Here is a 20038-nt window from a genome sequence, read left to right on the forward strand (position 1 = left end):
CTTTTTTCCAGGTAGTCAGAAACTGTCATCTCTTTATGCTTAGCCTCATGACAAGTGCTTTCCTTTTCATATGGGTCTCTGTCATTCTCTGGAAATACAAAGGTCTTGACTATACTGTATTTACTGTTGTCTTTGGTTTGTTTCATTTGGGACTTTGTGTGCTATTAAGGCACTAAAGACCTAAATAATTCTTTAGTATTTTGTGCAGCAGATGAGTGGCAAGAACCTCCAAGCTAACAGCAGAGCTAAGATTGAAACGTTGTGTCTATACTTGCTGTTGATCCGGTGGTGTTTCCTTAGTAATAGCTGCAACAAAACATAAGACATTGTCAGTCTTGAGCTGCAGCATAAAGTATGTTGACCTGATACATTTTCTTTTGCTTGTAACGGGGTTCTATACTAATTTTCTCCACTAAGTGTCTAATTAATTTACCAGTGATATAAAATTTCACCCTTTTTCCATACACTGAGGCCAGGCTATGTGGTAGTCAGCAGTTACCATACCTTCCTCGGCTTTCAAGATGGAATAAATTGGTTAGATGAACTGGTTCTTCCTTGTGGGGCCAGTAGCCGATTTTCCTTCTTCTGTGTTTCCTAGTGTTTTATCCAGCTTAGTTTTAAACATTATAATTCAGTTTCTTCTGCTTCCCTGGAGAGACAGTTCCACTGCACTAACAGGAAAAATTTGCCTCAATGTTCTTCTTGGATTTTCCCTGTCAGAATTCTGTCCTCTTTCTCATTAATACTGTGATTAATTGCTTACTTGCATCTTTCTAACTCATCTGGTGGATGAATATTATGGAAAGGTTTCTGTGCAAATCTTAAAAGTCTCCTGAATGGAAAAAAAAGGAAACAAGACAGTTTCAAAACCTTTGTGAAGCTGGACTCCAGCGACAATCTTTCAAAGTCAACTTTATTAAGGAAATTAGTGGAAAGTAGAGATTTTTGTTATTTTAAACTTCGTTCACCAGAGTTTAAAGAGTTCTGCCTTCAGTCACTATGGTCTTCTGTGTCATATATGCACATTATATAGTTCCTGACTTCTTTGGGGTTGAGCTTTCCAGTCATGTCACCGTTATCTGGGAGTATCTGCATGTTTTGTGAATTTAGCTCTTATCTTTTACAGCTATTTTGAAAGATCCTTTACCATGGATTGTTTGCCTCTTAGAAACTTATTTTCTTTATCAGGTGGTAACAGCTGAGGAGTAAAAGTAATGTCACATAATGCAGAAAATTTTCTAAAAGAGCTATTTAGTTATGGGAGATAATATTGCTTCTATCAGTTAGTTTCTGCCCAAAACTTATGACATCTAGTACAGAAATGAGTTCAGAAAGAAAACTTTTTCCTTTGGGTCATGTAGTGTTATAAATGTTGAAAATGTTGGACTTGGTTGCACTTTCCTTTCTTTCATTTGAAATGCATCTTAATTTCATTTAGTGGAAACTCCAGGACTGTTTGGTGGTTAAATTCTTAATGCAGACCACAGTTAAGGACTTGGTGTTTATTGTTATTCATGTTCCAGCTCCAGCCTTGCTAATTCATGTACTGTATTGAGAGTAAAAATGAAAGGATCTTACCCATATTTGAGGGAAGAATCCAAGTTTCAGTTGCTGACTTCAGCTGTTGTGTCTTACAAGTCATGATGAAACGTGCTCTTTTACTTAAGAAAGAGAAATGCCAGCGATGGTCACTTTGCATCCTTTTACCAGTCCGTGTAGGATGGTTCTGTGCATTAAACCAGGTAATATTCTAGCTGACTGAAGTCCTCTAAAACAATGTCAAAGTAGCGAAGAATTTTCTTACTGGGTTTCAGGATTAGGTCATATCTGCAAGAAGCACAATTCAGAACTTTCCTAAATCCAGCTGAAAGCTGTTGTATAAATTTTGAGGGATTACCATGGTTTCAAGGAAAGTACTTGTTGCATGAAGCACTTGTCACAAATCTGAGTTCCCCTAGAAAATCATAAAGCTATTTCTTTCTTTTAAATATTGAACACCTTGTTGCAACAAGTCCCTCCATCTGTCACTACAGCTAAGCCTGCTGGACCAACACTGCCTGTGAGGACAGGAACGTCATATAGGACACCAACAGCTTTTGCAACTCCAGAGTATTATGGTAAGCATATTACAAACAGTTCTGTTTTTTTTTTTCTTTTTTTTCTTTTAATTAACATTAAGGTTTCCATTTTCTTTTGCTTCACTTCCTTAAATTATATTGATGCATTAGGTATTTAATACAAAGAAGCATTCAGTTTGGGGTGATTCTGATTTCTTTTATGCCACTTAGCAACTTTTTTAATTTGACTGAGCTAATCTAGCTGTCTTCTGATACATATTTTGATAACTGAGAATATGACAGCCCTTCCATTTCCTATAAATCCATACATGCTTAGTAGGTTTTTCAATACTCTTCAGTGGCAATTTAGGTCTGTGCAGGGAGTAGATAAGGAACCTTCTTTTCCTGCAAATTTCTTTTGGCACAGGACATAAATTCAAATTATTATTTGACAGTGACTGATTTGTGCTCATCATGGATGTGACATCCTTCTAGGTATCTGATTAAGCTGCCACCATTTAAATGGGGAAAAAGGTAATAGAGCACACATAGTGGTTAATTGGTAATTTGCCCTTTATAAAATTGGGAGTTGATTACAAGTCCAAACCTAAGCCCCTTTGAAGTGGCATCCAGTAATGCATTTGGAGGAGGATGTGCTTAGAATTTTTGAGCCCAGATATGCAGCTCTAAGTGTATTGCCATAAATTATGCTGTTTCTAATTTTCCTGGATGTATTGTAATACTGAAATTCTTGTCTCCTTTAAATGATCATGAACTCACTGTGACCCTTAGTGCTCAGTAAAGCGAGTTGGATGCTAGACTGACTTATTTATAAATGCTCATTGTGAATGTATCGTGCTTTGTTTGTTGAGGTCCATTATAGTATTTGCATCTAAAAGAAGATTCTCTTCAGTGTAATGGCTAATTAACACAACACTGGTGTCATGAATCCTGACTGCTTTAGCACATTTTTATTCACCAGTGCATTTGCCTTCAATTTCCTTCAAATTTTGTGGAAGTTGCACACCCTGGAGACAGAATTTGTGATTCCCTTGTTATTATTTTTAGAGAAGTTAATGTGCCAATGTAATAGTGCTATATGTTCTAGGAACATGAAACATGCTCCAAGCTAAACAGCAAGTACAGTGCAAAAAATACTTCTAAAAGGCCTAAAAAACATTTTACATATGCTGCATGAACTGAATCCAGCAGCAGTCACGAAGTCTGTCATTTTGATTATGGCTATGTTTATAGTAGCAGGTAAGTACGAGATTTACTTAGCACTACAGCTAAAATGGAGTCACTAAAATGAAATAACAGATCTGGCAGCAAAGGTCTGCCATGGAAGACCTTTATCGGGATTTAAAATGCCAAAGGAACTGTGAAATACTGCAGTTCTAACACCAAAACTTTGAATTAATTGCAAATTATAACTGTGTTTCCCACAGTGGATGCAACTGTCTTCAGCTCAAGTCCTACATCAGAAACAGATTCTTCAGGCAAACCGAGGTACCAAGGTAGGATATTAATAGCTATGGTATTTTTATTTGGGGGAATATATGAAGACTGACCTATCTTGCATCAAAATTATTTTGTTTGGTTATTCAAAGGCCAAAATTTTATTTCATTCTGTGTCGCTTCAGTGGCAGATGAAAGAGTTTTAGCACAAACCATCAGCATTTTCTTGACTAAATTTTACTTCTATTTTCTTCCCTGCTACCACCTCCTAGTTAATAGTTTTGTTCACAAACATGCTGTGGCTCTTCATGTGGGCTTGCACATGTGCTTGGAGAAGTATTGTCCCAATACCAGTGCACCTTGCCATACAGGATATTTACCCATCATATATCCCTCACCTCTTTTCCAGCCTGTAGTCAAGTTATTGCTGTTGCAATAATCTAGAGAGTTCAGCAAGTTGAGATAAAAGGAAGAAGTGCTTTTGTATGAAAATATTTTTCAGGGTTTTTTTTCTTGTTCTGGTAAGAGACACTACATTTCTGAAGACACCTTCTTTCTTGAGAGAGCTTATTGTTTACCTCCAACAAAAGTTTTAATCTTAGAATGAGAGTGTTTGTCTTCAGTAATCTTTCTAATTTTGATGCAGAGTACAAGACATATGCCTCAGAAAGTTTGTTCCAAGATTTGGTCATTTAGTCACTTTAGAAACTGCAAGTTTCATTAAGTGAGTTTAATGACTTTGGACTAAACTTGTTAATCCTTCTGGTGAAACAAAGTGTATGGGACATTTTTGTATTAACATGCTTCACAAAAGCTGCAGGTGGAATTATAGTGTCATTTTACTATAGAAGAAATATAGTTAATTGTCCTATTTTGTGATTTTAATTCTTTCAAGCAGTGTCTATCACCTGCTAATACTATATCAAAGTGATATTTCCTCAGTGGTGCCAATGAGAGGGGGATGAAGGCAGTGATTGCGGGTCTAACAGCAATAAATAAAAATTTTTTTAAAGCAGCTTAAAATTGGATTTTATTCTGAAACATTTGTGTTTGACTTGTGCAGACTTTTACTTGGTGCCCTGAGATGGATGTTGTGAACTAGGTGAAATGGCATTGACATTTTGCAAAAACACTCTGTTGAGTAACAGGTCTTTCCTATTGCTCTTAGCTCCCCATGTCAAGTACATGAAGAAAGACGATGATGTGCCTTGCTCTATCACAAGCTCTCTTGAACATTTTCCTCAAGAAGAAACTGGAAGCAAGGAAGAACCCACTCGTCCTCCACAAAATCCTCCAACCAATCTCACAGTGGTGACGGTTGAGGGCTGTCCAACCTTTGTCATATTGGACTGGGAAAAACCAGACAATGACACTGTTACAGGTTGGTTCGATTTCTTTCCTTCATTGTATGATAGTATAGTACTTCCAGTTTAATTTACTTTTTTGGCATTTAAAAAATACTTTAATCTCAGCAGATTGAAGGACCTCGGTGCTTTTATTTTGTGCTACTGTGTGGCACAAAAGATATCCACAAAAGTGTGGACAAGAAAATGCTACTAGATTAGAACAAGATCATTGGTGTCAGTGTCAGGGATGACACAAAAAGATATTTAAGTATGACTCTATATGTTCTAATTTCTGGCTTCTCCCTGTACAGGATCTGGTAAGATCTTGTCAAGAAGGTCCAAGAGTGCAACAGCAGTCTATTATATAGATGCACACACATAATGCAGACATCTTTCTTGACTGGCAGATGTCTTTTAACAGTGGGCCAGACACAATCAAACCTTACATCCATCTAGTAAGTCAGTAGAAATTTGTCAGCATAATACTTGCAGTACCCACCATAGGGTCAACAAGTTCTCTATGCTGAAAGAATCTGGTTTTTTTCATTTCTAAGGCAAGGGTTTTGTATTGAGAATCAATGCATGTGAGTCATGCAGGAATCACTACATAGGCAGGTAAACATGCAAGATGGGCTTCCTAATTTTTCCGCTGTCTTCTGCATTCAATACTAGCTTACAAAAATTAAACATTGAAGTTAGTTAATAACTCAGTTAATGAACTCATCCAAGGACACTTTCTGAATTTAAAAGAAGGCATTGAGTCCCATTTTCTGAAAACAGTGATTGCTTCATATTGGCACCAGTGTGACATTACTTGTTTAGACAGACTTAAATCAATTTTTCTGTCATCTCTTTTTATTTTTGTATTTTATACATGTTTTTTCAATCATCTAATTTAGGCATCACATCATTTTTTTTTAAGAAATACGCTGTTTCAGATAGAACTGTGAAAACAGAAAGCATAATTTGTTGCACCTTTTTTTTAAATGGTTACTTTGCTTAACCTTAGCTGTGTACAAGAGGTTTCATTGGGTATGCCTAAAAACAAAACTGTACTTCAGTAACAGAAAGGTCTGACAAATAATAACCAAAACAGTGATCAATCTCACCTCCTTGTTTTTGTAAAGGCTGCAAATGTCAGGAACCAAAACCATTTTGCTCATTCTCTGTTACTCCTGTTGCGTTGCCACAGAAATGTAGGGCAGTTTGTTGCCTTGTGCACTGAGTAACAAGCAGGTACTGGATGTGCTCAGCAGTTCTTTTTATGTATGAGCTCATACACATTTTTACTGCATTTTGTTTTCCAACTCGAATGAGTTAAAAAAGTCCAAATCACACATTGACTTGGGGTTGGCAGAAGTCACTTATTCATTTACTATCTGGATGTACCTAAGGCAGTGGATATCCACCATCTCTCCCGTGCTTCTTAATAAATATAATTTCTCTAATGAGGTTTAATCAGGACAAATAAGTGCTTTTGCATGGTTTTTTTCTCCATGGTTCACTCAGCCCTTGGTGGCTAGATAGGAAAATGTCTTTGTTTCCAAAGAGGAAACACGTAGAAAGGAAACAGTCATGTTTTAGACAAATATATACTAATCATCAATACTAATATCATTGCACTGGGATCGCACTTGAACAAACGACCTAAAGTAAAAGTCCTCTACTTACTTTCCCCTCTCCCATCTTTTCTGAGACACCCATTCCTGCAGGTCCATAAGTTTGATTTTAAAAGGTAGAGGTTGGTTTGTTGCTGTTCATGGGTGACTGGTGGAAGGGAGAGGACTTCTGAAAATGGAAATTTTTAAATCTTCATTATTGGCATTAATTTCTTTCTTCAGGCTGACTTTCTGACATGCATGTTGCTCTGTATATGCTCTAAATAACTGAATCTACTGCAAGGTAAAGAGAGAAAGATGTTGTGTAGGAGGTCCCTTTTGAAACTATACCAGTAAACCTAAAATTCACACATACATACATGTATATAATTGCTTAGATTGAATTGCTGGGGTTTAGAAGCTTGCAATTTTAGAACATAATTTTTTAGAGCTGCTTTGCGCTTCCACTTAATTGTAATTTACTGCAGTGGATTTGATAGCTGATTTTTGCATAAAAGAATGCATAGGAAACCCTAGTTGCACAACTGAGTTCAAAATTGGGTCAATTTGTGTATTCTAATTGTGTGTGTGTAAGTTTGGCCTGGCTCTCTTGCCAAGTCCAAGCTGTCTCCTCCCCCCTCCCACTCTCTCAAGTGAGGAAAAAAACCCACGAACCACAGAAAAACCAAGGGAAGTCTGAACGAAAATGGGATTATATCAAAAATATATATTTACATATATTCACAATTATATATATATAATTCGAATATATTATACACACAATAGGGAACTCCTGAGGGAAAAAAAAGAAAAAAGGAGGGGGAAACAGGGATTAAAAGACCTAAAAACAAATACCCTCCAAATCTACACCGCTAATAGAGGGCTAGCGAACAAACAAATAAAAAAAAAAAATTAAATACTTCCCTGAACGAGACAGCAGAACCATGCAAAGCACCAGCCAACTCCCCACACCTCCCAAAGGGACCAGAGATAACAGCAGGTCGGAGCAGGCAGGCTTTGGCCCATACAGGCAAAGACCATCTGTGGAGAGACCTGTCACCTTCAGCCACCAGAAGAGAGAGGACCATGAGCTCTCTTGTCTCCGCCTTATTTATGTGTTGTGTTAAGCTAAAGGATGATATGGAATACTTCCTTAGATTTCTGACCCCCGTTGCTAAGGAAGGCCTAAAAAATCCAAAAACCAACCCACCACACTCATTCATATATACATCTTCTACATTTATTAGGAGTGAGGATCTGAGAGTCCAGCAGCAATTAGGACAGCCTTTCCTTTTCAAAACTGAATCCTATTGCGGGTGTTTTGTCTTTCTGTGTTGACAATAAAGGGGTCTCCTTTCATTACTAAAAGATTTAGTAAAAAAAAAAAAAGCCATACATCTTGCTAGCATTTAGTTAAAAACAAGAAAATTAATAGAATCATTAGGAAAAAACCAGAAAGGACGTAGTTGTCTAGAGGTTCTGTAGCTGTTGATAAGTGACCTCTGTTCTCACAGTATAGTACCTACTTTATTCATTGTTCTGTAGATCTAAATGATCATTGCAAATGTTCTTTGAAAACATCCTCCTTTAGTAGCTTAGCAGTAGCAAAGCTGCATGTGATATCACAGAGAGGTTTAAGGAAGGGAAAAGGAAGGGGCTGATGAGGTTGGGAATTTCTTTGCAAAGAGAGGAAAATAACATTATACTTAATGTTTTTCTTAGAAGAGGTTGTTATAAGTTGGGACAGTTTTTTGCTAGAGACAAACTATGTCTTGGACTGGGCTAGGATTGAAAAAGTATCTTCTTCCCAAACATCTATTGTTAATTCCCTGCTCAGAGAATGGTTTGTGCTTGATGATACATCTGAGTGAGATGAAAAGAAAGTAGTGATAATCTAAAAATCATCTAAATACAGAAATAAATTTATGCCAAATGATTTCATTCTAAACTAGCAGATTCCCTAAGTGCACAAATCCAAGTTAGTTGGGCAGTTTCCTTTGTAAATCTTAAAAAGATAGGTCTTATTTTAAGTTAAGCAAGGTTTAAGAATTTAGAAACGACACTTTCAACTTTGACACAGTTTCATTCAAACTACAGAATTCTTATACTTGTGTTTCAAATTTCATCATGAGTGTACCATTGGGCAAAGATGAGATGCTGAGTATCCTCTGTTCCATAACTGAACTATGAGAAAGGATGAGAGGCTGGGCACACAACAATCTGGAACTAGATCTATCTTAATCATTTTAGCATATTAATGTCCAGACAGGTACACACAAGTTGTCCTTACAGACTATTAGGCAGCAAGAAATCAGATGATAAAAGAGAGAGCAGTGAAGAAGCTCAAGTAAGAGACGTTACTTAAACAAATTTTTCTTTACTGTAATTTTCCAGAGTATGAGGTTGTGTCAACTGAAAATGGAGGAAGTGACGGTGAAAAGGAGAAATCAATTATCACTACAAATCAAACCCATTCTACTGTGGAAAACCTAAAACCTGACACAAGGTAATTAAATAATATTGTGTGCCTCTCAATCAACTAGTCAAATTAAGTATTATCATTCTTCAAATACCATATCTCATTAAAAAATAGTCTTCTTTTTGTGGTAAAATTCAAAGCAGGGAAGAAAATCACTTGTTTTTTGTTGCATTTCTTATTGATTGCATCAGAAAGTTAATGAATGACAGGTTGGGGTTTTTCCTGTAAGACTATTCGTTTGGCTTCGGTAACTGGATGTTTCTGTTTCAAATAAACTGCCTTTTTCTATTATTATCCATAAATTGGTAACACAGCACAAAATTCTGCGTAGAACCCGTGTTGAACCTTTATTTTTAGGCTATGTGTGGTGTAACTGGGGTGTTGGTTCTTAGCTCACGTACTTGTGACCAGCAGCCCCTAGGAGAAGGAATGAGGAACTAATTCAGAAAGCAGAGGGCAACAGAAGAGAATTGGAAAAATAAAAGGTTAAGGGAAATCATGACACCCCGAAAGAGCTTCTTTGACAGAGTCCAAAAGATGGGCTCATCAGATGGGCCAGAATTGCTGTGTTTTGCTTCAGGAATGTCTCTGTTATTTCTTAAAGGCATGTGGCTTGTGAAAAGAGTGAACTGCAGTGATGTTGTTCTGTCTTGTTAAGAGGCAACTAGGATATGTTACCAATATATGGCTTGGGCACCAAGCATTGGTTTTCTTTGTTCAGAAAGGAAGCAAGATGGAGGCAGGCAGATCCACTGGAAAGGTCATGTGAAAGGCAGGAGCTATGCAGAGGCAGATAAGATGGTTTTAATTATTTATGATTCTGTAAATCCTGAGAGAAGACTTTTGGTAAGCAAGACCAGACCAAAGACCACAGCATACAGCTATCTTTTGAAGTGTGGATTTTGTTACAAGGAGCTAGATAGGAAATCAGTAAAGACTGATGGAGGCTGACTTAAGATATAAAGGAATAACTTTTCCTGAAGAGGGAGTGGCTATTATTCCCCAACCCCAACCTCAAAAGGGACAGACAGTGAAAGTCTTTCTGGATTCAGGAGGCCATTGCCTAGAACTGAAAACCTTTGATATAAATCGCAGTGATGTGCGTCCCTCAAATCTCACTGGATTTAAGGATATAAAATCCTCAGAGCGACTCTGTTCGATTAAACTCCCATTCCAAGCAAAATGCATATTTCCTAATCCTGAGGACACCTTGAGAGCTTTGGCAGAAGCACAAAGAGTTACTGTTACCATTTGAATTCAGGCTCACTGGCACACTAAATTCAGGGAAAATAAGAAAGTGCTTAAGACAGCTGGCATCACATAGATAGCATCAGTTCTGCAAGGAATGTCATATATCTCCTGTCTATCAGGATACGATTGCTCACTAGATGAAGAAAATGGACCTGTGGGCAAAAGTGAAAAGAGGAGGAAGAAAGACAAATAAACACAGCTCAATAAATTAATTATCAGAGTCCTTGAAATGTCTACAAATTCATTAAGTAATACATTAAGACTGGGAAGTAGACTTTTCCATAACTAGCCTTAAAGGAAAGAGCTGTATAAGAGGTGGAGCTGGAAAAGAAACTTGGAAGAGAAATAGAAATCCCTCTCGCAAGTGATCAAAATTTAGAATACCGGCAGCAAGGATATGGAAAGAGAGATGCTCAGTAGAAAACTGGGGAAGAACCTCTTGGCCTTAAAACACTTTGGAGAAACTGACAAGCTGGATTTGAGAGCTGTTTTTTCCAGCTTTTCTGAAGCCATCAGTGAGGCTGTGTAAATCCTCTATGCTGCTCTGAAGGTCCAGTGTTTTCAGAGCTGAAGACATTTCAGGACAGATCTAAACCAGACAGACCTAAATGAAGAGTTCTTTAAAAGGAATAAAAATGTTTGTGAACGTAGTATCTCAGTCTTTGTGGGTAGATTTAAATCAGAAAGATCCTATAGCAGCAGGTCAGTTCAAGCCTGTCATTCTGCAGATGTAGATTCTTGAAGAGCCATACATGACAAAAGTCTGCAGTCACAGTGGCCAAGGTCTATCATCCTGTTCAGGTAAATCAGGTAGGATATGTTAGTGTCTGGACCAGAAGCTAAAGAGTTAATTGCCCACATCCAGCAGGAGGGAAGCAAGACAACTTTTCAGCGTGAAGGAGGCAGAACAAGCAGCAGTGAAAAAATGGATGCATCTGAGCCTGCCAGGTCATGCTGTTTGTTTGCTTTTCTCTTCTGCATTCTTCATTCAAATAAGTCATTCTGCTACACCTCTGGGAAGCTCTGCAGTAAGACAGACACCCTTCTTCGTTGGAGCTGGCCTTTTGACAAGGCAGCTTTTAAAGATTAGGAGCTAATGGCCAGATTTTGAATATTTCAGGAATTTGGACGGTGTTAGGGAGGCAACAGCGAGAGACTCTTACAGTCTCTCATCAAAATTGCATGTGTGACTGGAGCTGTCAGTAAGTCCAAACATAGAAGTTAAATGGGATGAGGATTACCATGTAGTATTCAGTGTGTTCATTTAGCTGTCTGAAAAATGACTAGATCCAGAAAAAATGCACTGGCTGAAAAAGGAGTTCTGACTTTTTTATCAAGTACTTAGTTTTTACAGACTCATACAACAGTAATATGGAAATGAAAATGGACTTTCATAGACATACAACAACTTGTGAAGGTTACTTTTAAACAAATAAAGTTGTATATATTATGGCAGTTTGTCGTCTTTCTGCCTTATATATGCCAGCTTTATGTGTTCTCAGTGACTGGACTGCAAGACACTGATACTCTGAAATGAAAGTGAAATAGTGATCCAAAAAGCTTTCTAACTGTGAGGACATATACCTTTAAATAAATGTGGGGCACAGTTAGCTGCTTTCCAATGCAACTGACTGATTTCTTCAAAAAGAAAGGTTTTAAAAGCTCCTGTACAATGTGATTTTGTTGGAGCCCTGAGATCCATGTGTTTTTTGCCCAAGGAAAGGCATATCATATCCATGCCATTTTCCCACAGTAAGGCATGTCTGACAGTTGACACTACTACATTAATTTAGAGGATTTTTCCTTACAGGATGAATATGTTGTCCTCTTTTTCAGCTACAAAATTGCCAAATATGGTGATCATAGGATTTCACTATCACACCCTAGAAGACTTCTGATAGTTTAAGTAACCTGGAAAATTCAAATCTTGAAATCCACTATTTGGTTCATCAGAGTTCTTGAAACTGGTACTCTTCCTAAGCTGCTGTCTGGGTTCAGTCTAGAATTCTGTTTAATTTCATCAGATAATTTTGATTTTGATTTTGATTATAACCTTTACCTGAAATCTCTCAAAGTGTGTAGTGTGGTTATGCTATAAGAGCTCGACAACTATCTGTGTAAGAAGGATATGTGTATAGTTAATTGGATATAACTGGTGCCTGAAGAAAACTTTCTTGTTTTATAAATGTCTTCTGCTTAAACATTTGTATTATAGATCTGCTTCTGTGATCTAATTATCACATATACACTCCTGTTGATTCTTACTTAGTACTGTAATTAGCTTTTGCTACTCTTTACATTATTTCCAAGATTTTTTGAGTAGATCCAGGTCACATTTCACTCAGCCTCCCTTTCAGTATCACACTCAAACAACACAAATTTTCTGAGGTTTTTAGCATCTTTATTCTTCAATTAGTGAAATGAGTGAAGCAGCCAAATTCCATTTATTCTTCTTTCTCCTAGTTAGTTTGAACCAAGTACTAAGCTACTGAGTTTTCACTCTGTTGATCAAGCAGTGACTGTAACTACCGTACTTGCTGATCCACCCTGAAATTAAAGTAGCTTTTAATTCAGCCCTGTCATGAAAAGGGCTTGGACCATATCACCTTCATAGATGTCTTCCAACATAAATTATTGTAAAATTGCATCTTAGGGGTAGTTTCTGATCTTGAAAATCTCAGTTTCCTCCAGTTTCTTTAATGCAGGCTGAGGTGGCTTAGTATGTTAATGCAAATGTCATTCCTTTCTTAGCAAAATAAAATGAGATAAATGAACACACTAGTATGAACTGATAATATTTCATCTTCCACATGGTAATTCTGCAATTTTTGTACTGAGGAAACTCTCACAGGTTTGGGTTTTTCTGAGAAATGTACCATTTATTCCACTTGGAAAACTGTCAAAGACAAACTACAAGACTGATCGTTTGGTCAAAGTAATTACAGTCCAGCCCCCAGGCAGTCACTTGAGGAGTGAGACCTGTAATATTCCAGCTGACTTGTCATACGGTTGTCTTGGTTTTGAGTTTCTTTACAAGGCTGCTCACACTAGAACTCCTAGTTTCATTGGCATACCCAGGACTCAGTGCTCTTTCTTTGTTTTACATTAAAACTGCCCTTAAAAAGAAAGTATTGCAGTAACTTCTCCTACGATAATAGTGTAGCCGATATATGAGCCGTAAATGTGACCCATACATAAGGTCATTATCCACAATTTTCCGTGTCTCCCTCCTTGAGCTGCTTGTTTGTAACAAACCTTGAGAGGCCTGAGATAGAAATAGGCTTACTGTGGTTTTTGTTGTCTTCACTCCGTAGTGTCTCTCTGTAGCATTGATGGTTATCATCTGCATATTCTCCTTTGTAAATATTCGTTTCACCCACCTGCAGGTTTTTGTTTCATGGACTTTTCCTAGCCTAGAATATTAAATGCAGATGTTGTTATTTTTTTTCTTCCAATTTAATTTTTGCCATTTCCAAAGGAATTTTAAGGTTTGGGGTTTTGGTTTTTGTTTTGTTTCAGGGTTGTGATTTTTTTTTTTTTTTACTAGCTTTGGAGTTTTCTAATTCCTTTAAAACTGATTTATTTTTTTAAGTCTTCCAGTCATCTGATGTCGTATCGTTTGGAGGTTTTTTGTTATTTCTGATGGTTTCTCTGCCAAAATATGCAGTTCTTAGTTCTGTTTCCCTGCCCGAACTTGAAATATTTTTTTTAGAAGGTGTGCATTTTCTCTTTCATTCTGGTGGTTTGTTTAAGGGCAATTAAATTCATAGCACAGACCATAGCATCCAGGAAGTTTTACAGCACTAATTTCTATACAAGCCTTCAAAAAAGAGTCTGAATATTGTTGAGTTCTCTTGCAAGTTTGCGATGGCAGTAACTGGAAGATAATAAAGAAAAATACTAAGACTGCAGTCAGAGATGGGCCAAATCCTCCAGGGAAGTTCAGGTAGCCATTAGAGGACGTGTCCACCAGCCTGCTGGTGCAGATTTTTAATAGAAAAAGAGTGCTAATAAGAAACAAAAATCCTGTGATGTTTGTATTCCACAGCTTCGTAGAACTCCCCTTTAGGTACTGATCCTTGCCTTGTTAAGTAATTTAGTGATTTCAAACATACTTTTTTCCTTTTTAAAAACATTTTGAGTGGTCTCTTTTGGATTTTTCGGTTAGATTGAATTCCAAGACAAAGTATGTGTCCAGCCTTGATCTCTTGAAGAATATAAATAACAGGAAATGTTGAAAAAGATAAAAAAAATAAAGTAAATCCAAGTTCCCCAGAAAAACAAAACCAGAAACCAACTAACCAACCAAAACTGTGAAGTAAACATGAAACGTGAAGATTATATGCATGAACCAAACTGTTTTATAATGTCTGTTGATTACTTTCTTTGAAAGTTTTTTTCATATGTCTTATAAAAGTTATGAAACAAAAAAAAAGAGAATGTTATTGTAATTTACTCAAAGGCCATACCAAGTAAGTCTTCAACCCTCTACTGAATTAGCTTGAAGTATGAATAATTACTACCTGCCTGCTTATGCTGTTATCACCATTATCTAATATTGCTTTGTATTGCAGTTAGCAACCAAAATGTGCTAATCACATACAAGAAGAAACAAAAATTCTACCAATGCAGGGAGCTTAGTTATTGTTAACAGCAAGGGTCAAGAGATGTGAACAACAGTGAAAACCGCAGTGCAGAAACATGCAGAAAGTGGTGGGAAAATGCTGGAGGTTTTTGTACTCTTTATTAAAAAACAACAGATTTTTGTTCTAAATTGCTGTTGATGTCAGAGTTCATGGACATTTCCCATTTCTCTCAGCCTTTCTTCCAACTTGAATAGGAGAAAGACTCCTCAAACAAGCTCACCACTTTTTTCTTTCTTTTTTTTTTTCATTCCTGTCTCATTTGCTATGTTGGATCATACTGCTATCCAAGCACACTTTGAAGAGACAGAGAAGCTCTATACACAAAGGTAGTCCTGCATGATTGTCATCTAACACCAGCATCTCCCCAGCAACTCACCTGAAGTCCCACAACTGTACTCAGCTGCTCCAGTTCTATTATGGTGAAAATCTGTTTTCACCTATTTTCAGTTCTGCAATCTCAAATCTTCTCCTTTTGCATGATTTGAAAAAATGCAGAGCAGATGCATTTGCCAAAGTTCCATATGGCATAGTGATTTCCTATGGTGGAAAAATACACTCCACATAGTAACTACTGTAAGTCAAGTCCATTTAACCTACACGAGGACTTCTATTGTCTTACAGAGTCTGGGAGGATTTGGGAGGCCTGGTGTCCAAAGTTTGTGGGAGGTGTGATGCATTAGATTGCTGCTTATATAGGGTAGCAGAGTTTTTGTATAATAGGCAGGCAGACATAAAGATGGAATACAGACTCCAGTTTCTCATTAATAAGTCTAGCTAAGAGCTAGACATGGGATAATCATTCTGTAGCTTTCCTATTTCCTTTTATTAATTTTGCCATACTTCTTAAACCCCTAAGCATTTTTCCCTCTCTCTTGTGGTTTGTATAGGAGTGTATAAGACTGCAGACAGTACCCTTTTTTCAGCATTTTATTTTTCAGATCTTTCACCTGACACACAAAAGGGAGACTTTAAACAATTTTCTGTTGAGAGAGCGACAGCATGGCTTTAAAATTACGGTTAGATATGTACACTCCATCATTTCATTATCTCAGTCTAACTTTCCCTTTCTCTCACTTTCAATTTTCAGTCAACTAGTTATTTCTCTTCATCTCAAAAAGCAGTCCTTTCTTATTCTTGTACTGTTGAAGACACTGCTATTGTTTTAGGATTGAAATTGGCAGAGGAAAGGAGCCTGTGATGCTTGTAAAAACACATATCACAGAACTAGAAAATTGTATATATTTTAGTTTTAAAAATTTCCTCTTTAACGTTATTAATAGAACACTTCCTTAATTGACTCAGCTAAACTTTGGACATTTCTTTATTATTTTCCTTTTCTCCAATTTTCTTTATACGCTTACATGAGCTGAAATCTCTATGTTTAGATTTTAGTTCTTTATTTCAATCTTGCCAAAATTTTCCCATCTGTGGTTTAGTCTTTTGCAGACAACCTAGTGATCCCTAAACCACAATTTGAAAAACACTCCTTGGAAAATGATCTTCAGTTCTTGTTTTTGTCTTTTTCTGGAGTTAGAGAATTGATGGGTCCAAGCTCATCAATTGAAGTTTTTTGGGAACGGGACTGATTCCTATGAAGAATGTTGCCTGATGCAGCCAAAATATATTGACTATATTAAGAACAATATATTTGTTCAAAAATGAGCAAAATGCATACAAAGGGACAGAATCAGACTATTATAATTCATAAGGTCAAACCATAAACTGCCCATAAAGCAATAGAACATGCCATCTTGATGATCACATTTACATTAATAGCTCTAGATCAGGTGCTCCTGCTGTGAAGGAAATAGGAAAACTTCTTTGGGGTCTTTTACCTCTAGGTGTGGATTAATTTGTACATTTTCCAAAATGTGTCTTCTAGCTATTACTTTAAAACACACAACATATTAGCAAATCTTCGTTTACGCTTCAGTGATTCTTCAGAAGGAATCTTCAGCTGCTCTGCTATAGTTCTCTGTATTACCTACAGCCTTAGCTACTGTGTAAGAATACTTCTTGACCAGAAAAGTTACTGCACCACATGCCCAATGTGAATATTAACTGCTCAGGTCCAATTTTTAAAAGCATGTCTTTGTTTAAACAATTTGAAAATGATAATGAAGAAGATTTATGAAGTTATTAAATTGATTACTTGTTTGATGTCTCCTTCCTATGGTAGGGTAAATGAATAGCTCAAGGTGGTCTTGCAGCATGTTTGAATAAATGTCAAGATTACTCCAAATAGACTTTTTTTAAGCTCAAAACAAGACCACGGTTTTCTTAGAAATATCCATGAATTTCCATAATGCATCTGTTCAGCATACCAGTCTTTGTAAGTATTTTCCTTAAAAAGAAAAGAAACCCCTAGAAATAAAGGCAATTGCTTAAGTAAGCAATTTTAAAGTTAAATATTGTCTTAGAAGTACTGTGGATGGAAAACAGTTCCTTGGTACTGCATGAATAGTCCACTGAGGTTAATTAGTGAACTGCTCAGGTTTTGCAGGAGCCAAGAAGCAATGAGAGGTAATCCAAAGTTTGGATTGAATTATTCTTATGGGGACTTGCAAATGGAATTTACAAATTTCCAACTGTGCAGAGTGTGGTATGGGGTTGTTTTTTTCTTTAGAAAATTGCTGTTTGGAAACAATTCCAGCAATACATTACAATGCTATGTTATAGTCACGAGCTACCAAAATTATCATGGGTAAGTGATCCTTGACGAGTCAAGAGCTGGATGTTTAATTGCCCACTTCTGGGACTCTCATTTTGCTCTGTGTCTAGTCTCTGAGTTAGGGCCCATTTTCCAGTCCTACAGTCCTTCTGACTCGTGTCCTGTGGATGTCTCTGGCTGATGAGAAGACACTCTGTTAGGAGAGGCTCACCATGCAAGCACTCAGAGCGTGTGAGAGGCCTCTCTGTAGGTGGCATTTACAGCTGGTGGGGAAGGCATGGAGCTGGTGCTGTTGACTGCTGTGCACACACCACTCCTCAGGGTGCCTTGGCATGGAGGACATGCAGCTTCTCTGGGCAGGCACTGAGCTGTTGCAGAGCAGTGAGAAATTCCCAGGTGCTGCCAGCCTGGAGCCAAGGGAGCTGAGAGGTGCCTTGCTGGGATAGCTCTGCCCTTGATGTGAGATCTTCACTGTGTCTGGTGTCCATCCCCTGTAACCCTCTTTCCTGCCTCATCTGCCTGGTGTCTTCTGAGTAATATGTTTAGGTTTGCAACATGCAATAGCTCTTTACCTAGAGCTTCTGACTGTAAGGGTATGTTTCAGCTGAGCTGCAGAATTAGAAACCACTTTGTCTTGCCTGTCTATCACTGTTAATCAAGCATTGAGAGGTGGAAAAGGCTTAAGAAGAGGAGCCTGGCTTGGATTTTTTTCTTTCATCTTGTTCTGTTTTCATAGCACTGTGCTTGGTTCCCAACACAGCAGTGATGAAAAGAGATCACGAGATAACTACAGTACAGACTGGTGTTGTGCAATTTTATTATAAAAACATACAAAAGAGACTCTGCAATATCTTGACATCACTTCATATATTTACTATTAACATATATTTAAACAACTGGATCTTGGCCTTGGCTGAGCTCCTGTCCTGGAAGACATGCCCTGTGTTTCACTACTGGCCCTGTCTGTCACTGTTGGTGGGCCTGAGAGGCATTGAATTGGAGGTTTGTGTTCTTAAGAAGCAAAATAAATAGCAATGAGCTTTACTCAGTCTCTGTTTATCAGGTTGCTTCAGACCTCATCTGAACTTGCTCCCTTTGCCAGAACTGAAACTGCTTTGTGAGTAGAGACAGACTTAAACCAGTGGTGCATTAAATCAAATATTAATAGTGTGTGTGCAAAGAATTATCAAAAGGACTGGTTAATTATGTGTTCAGAGAAATCTTATGCAGTTAAGACAAAAAACATCTCAGTGTTTTCAGGGCAAGAACTGAGGTCTTTTTGTTCTTCTCCAGAAGGCAAGTAACACCAGGTGTGTGATACTTGCTTGCTCCAGACTCTGGAAGTATTCATTGGTTTGCAAAATTTTCATCTCTTCTATTTTATTCCCCAGTTATGAATTCCATGTGAAACCTAGAAACCCTCTTGGTGAAGGTCCAAGCAGCAATGTTGTGTCATTCAGTACTGAATCAGGTAAGAACTTCCAAAGATCAGACCATCATTTACAGTGGCTTTAGTATCCATGTGTATAGGATGTATGAAAAGGGTCTCTCTTGCTCCTTACTATCTCCTGATTGGCTTTTAACAACTGAGCAATGTAGTAGTGGGAGGTCAGCCTGGGATCAGGACTGTATTGTGTGAGGATGTGATGGCCAGACTGCAAGAGAAAAAAAGAGAGGACTGCTTGTCTAGTGTTCACTATGAAGAAAATAACTTCATTGTTAGAGAGGGCTCAGTCATCTAAGATTTATATTCTTGATCTTTTTGCACCTATCAAGCTCATTAATGGCTTCTGGATGGGAACATAAGGTTTTTCTTTGGGCCGGTGTGTTCGTAGTCACTTCTGCTACCTGTTCAATAAGGCTGCTGTATAACAGTGATGTCATTTGGCTGAAATAAGGATTGAGAAATAGCAGTTGGGAAAAGTCAGTGTCCCAGTAGTCCCCTTCCATCCTGTTTACTCTCCTGTGAAACTGTTACAGAGGTGTATACAAGCCTGTTTTGGACATTGTTTGGTTCCCAAGTCAAGTCCTATCTGACTCAGAGGTGATAATTAGAGCATTACTCTTGTTCTCCCTGAGGATAACTACAGCTGACTTGTTGACTTTGTGCAAGTAAGATACCATCTTTTGTGTAGAAGTGTTTATTTCTTGATGGTACTTAAGGTCCACATAAAGCATAAAATGGATTTAGCCTTTTTAAGAGGAATTTCTCCATCTGTGTTTTGAGCCAGGTGTAATAATATAATAGTCCTCATCTAGTGCTGTCACTGATGGTTTTCTGGCTGAGCAAGAAATTACTCAGGGAGTAGTTCAGACCATGCCACACATATTTAAAAACTCTGAATACACTCTTTGTAATCCTAGATTGTTAAAACTGAAAAAAAATGTTTATGCCAAGTGCAGTTTTCATGAATGACAAGGATTATGTTCTGTCTCCTATTTAGCTTGGACAAATTAAGCATTCAGTTTTATTTTTTCTTAATTGCACACACCATTTCTCCCATATTGGGCCAAGATTTTTGTGGCGAGTAT

General features: G+C 37.5%; 1 protein-coding gene across 39 annotated transcripts in view; it reads left to right on the forward strand.

Annotated features, from left to right (window-relative positions):
- ABI3BP (ABI family member 3 binding protein) overlaps positions 1 to 20038 on the forward strand; it is a 141849-nt gene that overhangs the window by 113127 nt on the left and 8684 nt on the right. For 35 of the 39 annotated variants that reach the window (XM_064644224.1, XM_064644234.1, XM_064644239.1 and 32 more), the window contains 5 exons: positions 2013 to 2117; positions 3506 to 3574; positions 4684 to 4896; positions 8854 to 8965; positions 18898 to 18977. In XM_064644224.1, the coding sequence (XP_064500294.1) occupies positions 2013 to 2117; positions 3506 to 3574; positions 4684 to 4896; positions 8854 to 8965; positions 18898 to 18977 (579 nt within the window). The remainder of the gene's footprint in view (positions 1 to 2012; positions 2118 to 3505; positions 3575 to 4683; positions 4897 to 8853; positions 8966 to 18897; positions 18978 to 20038) is intronic. The other 4 variants (XM_064644228.1, XM_064644235.1, XM_064644265.1 and 1 more) reach the window with 1 other exon arrangement.

The sequence above is a fragment of the Pseudopipra pipra genome, chromosome 2, assembly GCF_036250125.1.
Source record: "Pseudopipra pipra isolate bDixPip1 chromosome 2, bDixPip1.hap1, whole genome shotgun sequence".
Classification (NCBI taxonomy): domain Eukaryota; kingdom Metazoa; phylum Chordata; class Aves; order Passeriformes; family Pipridae; genus Pseudopipra; species Pseudopipra pipra.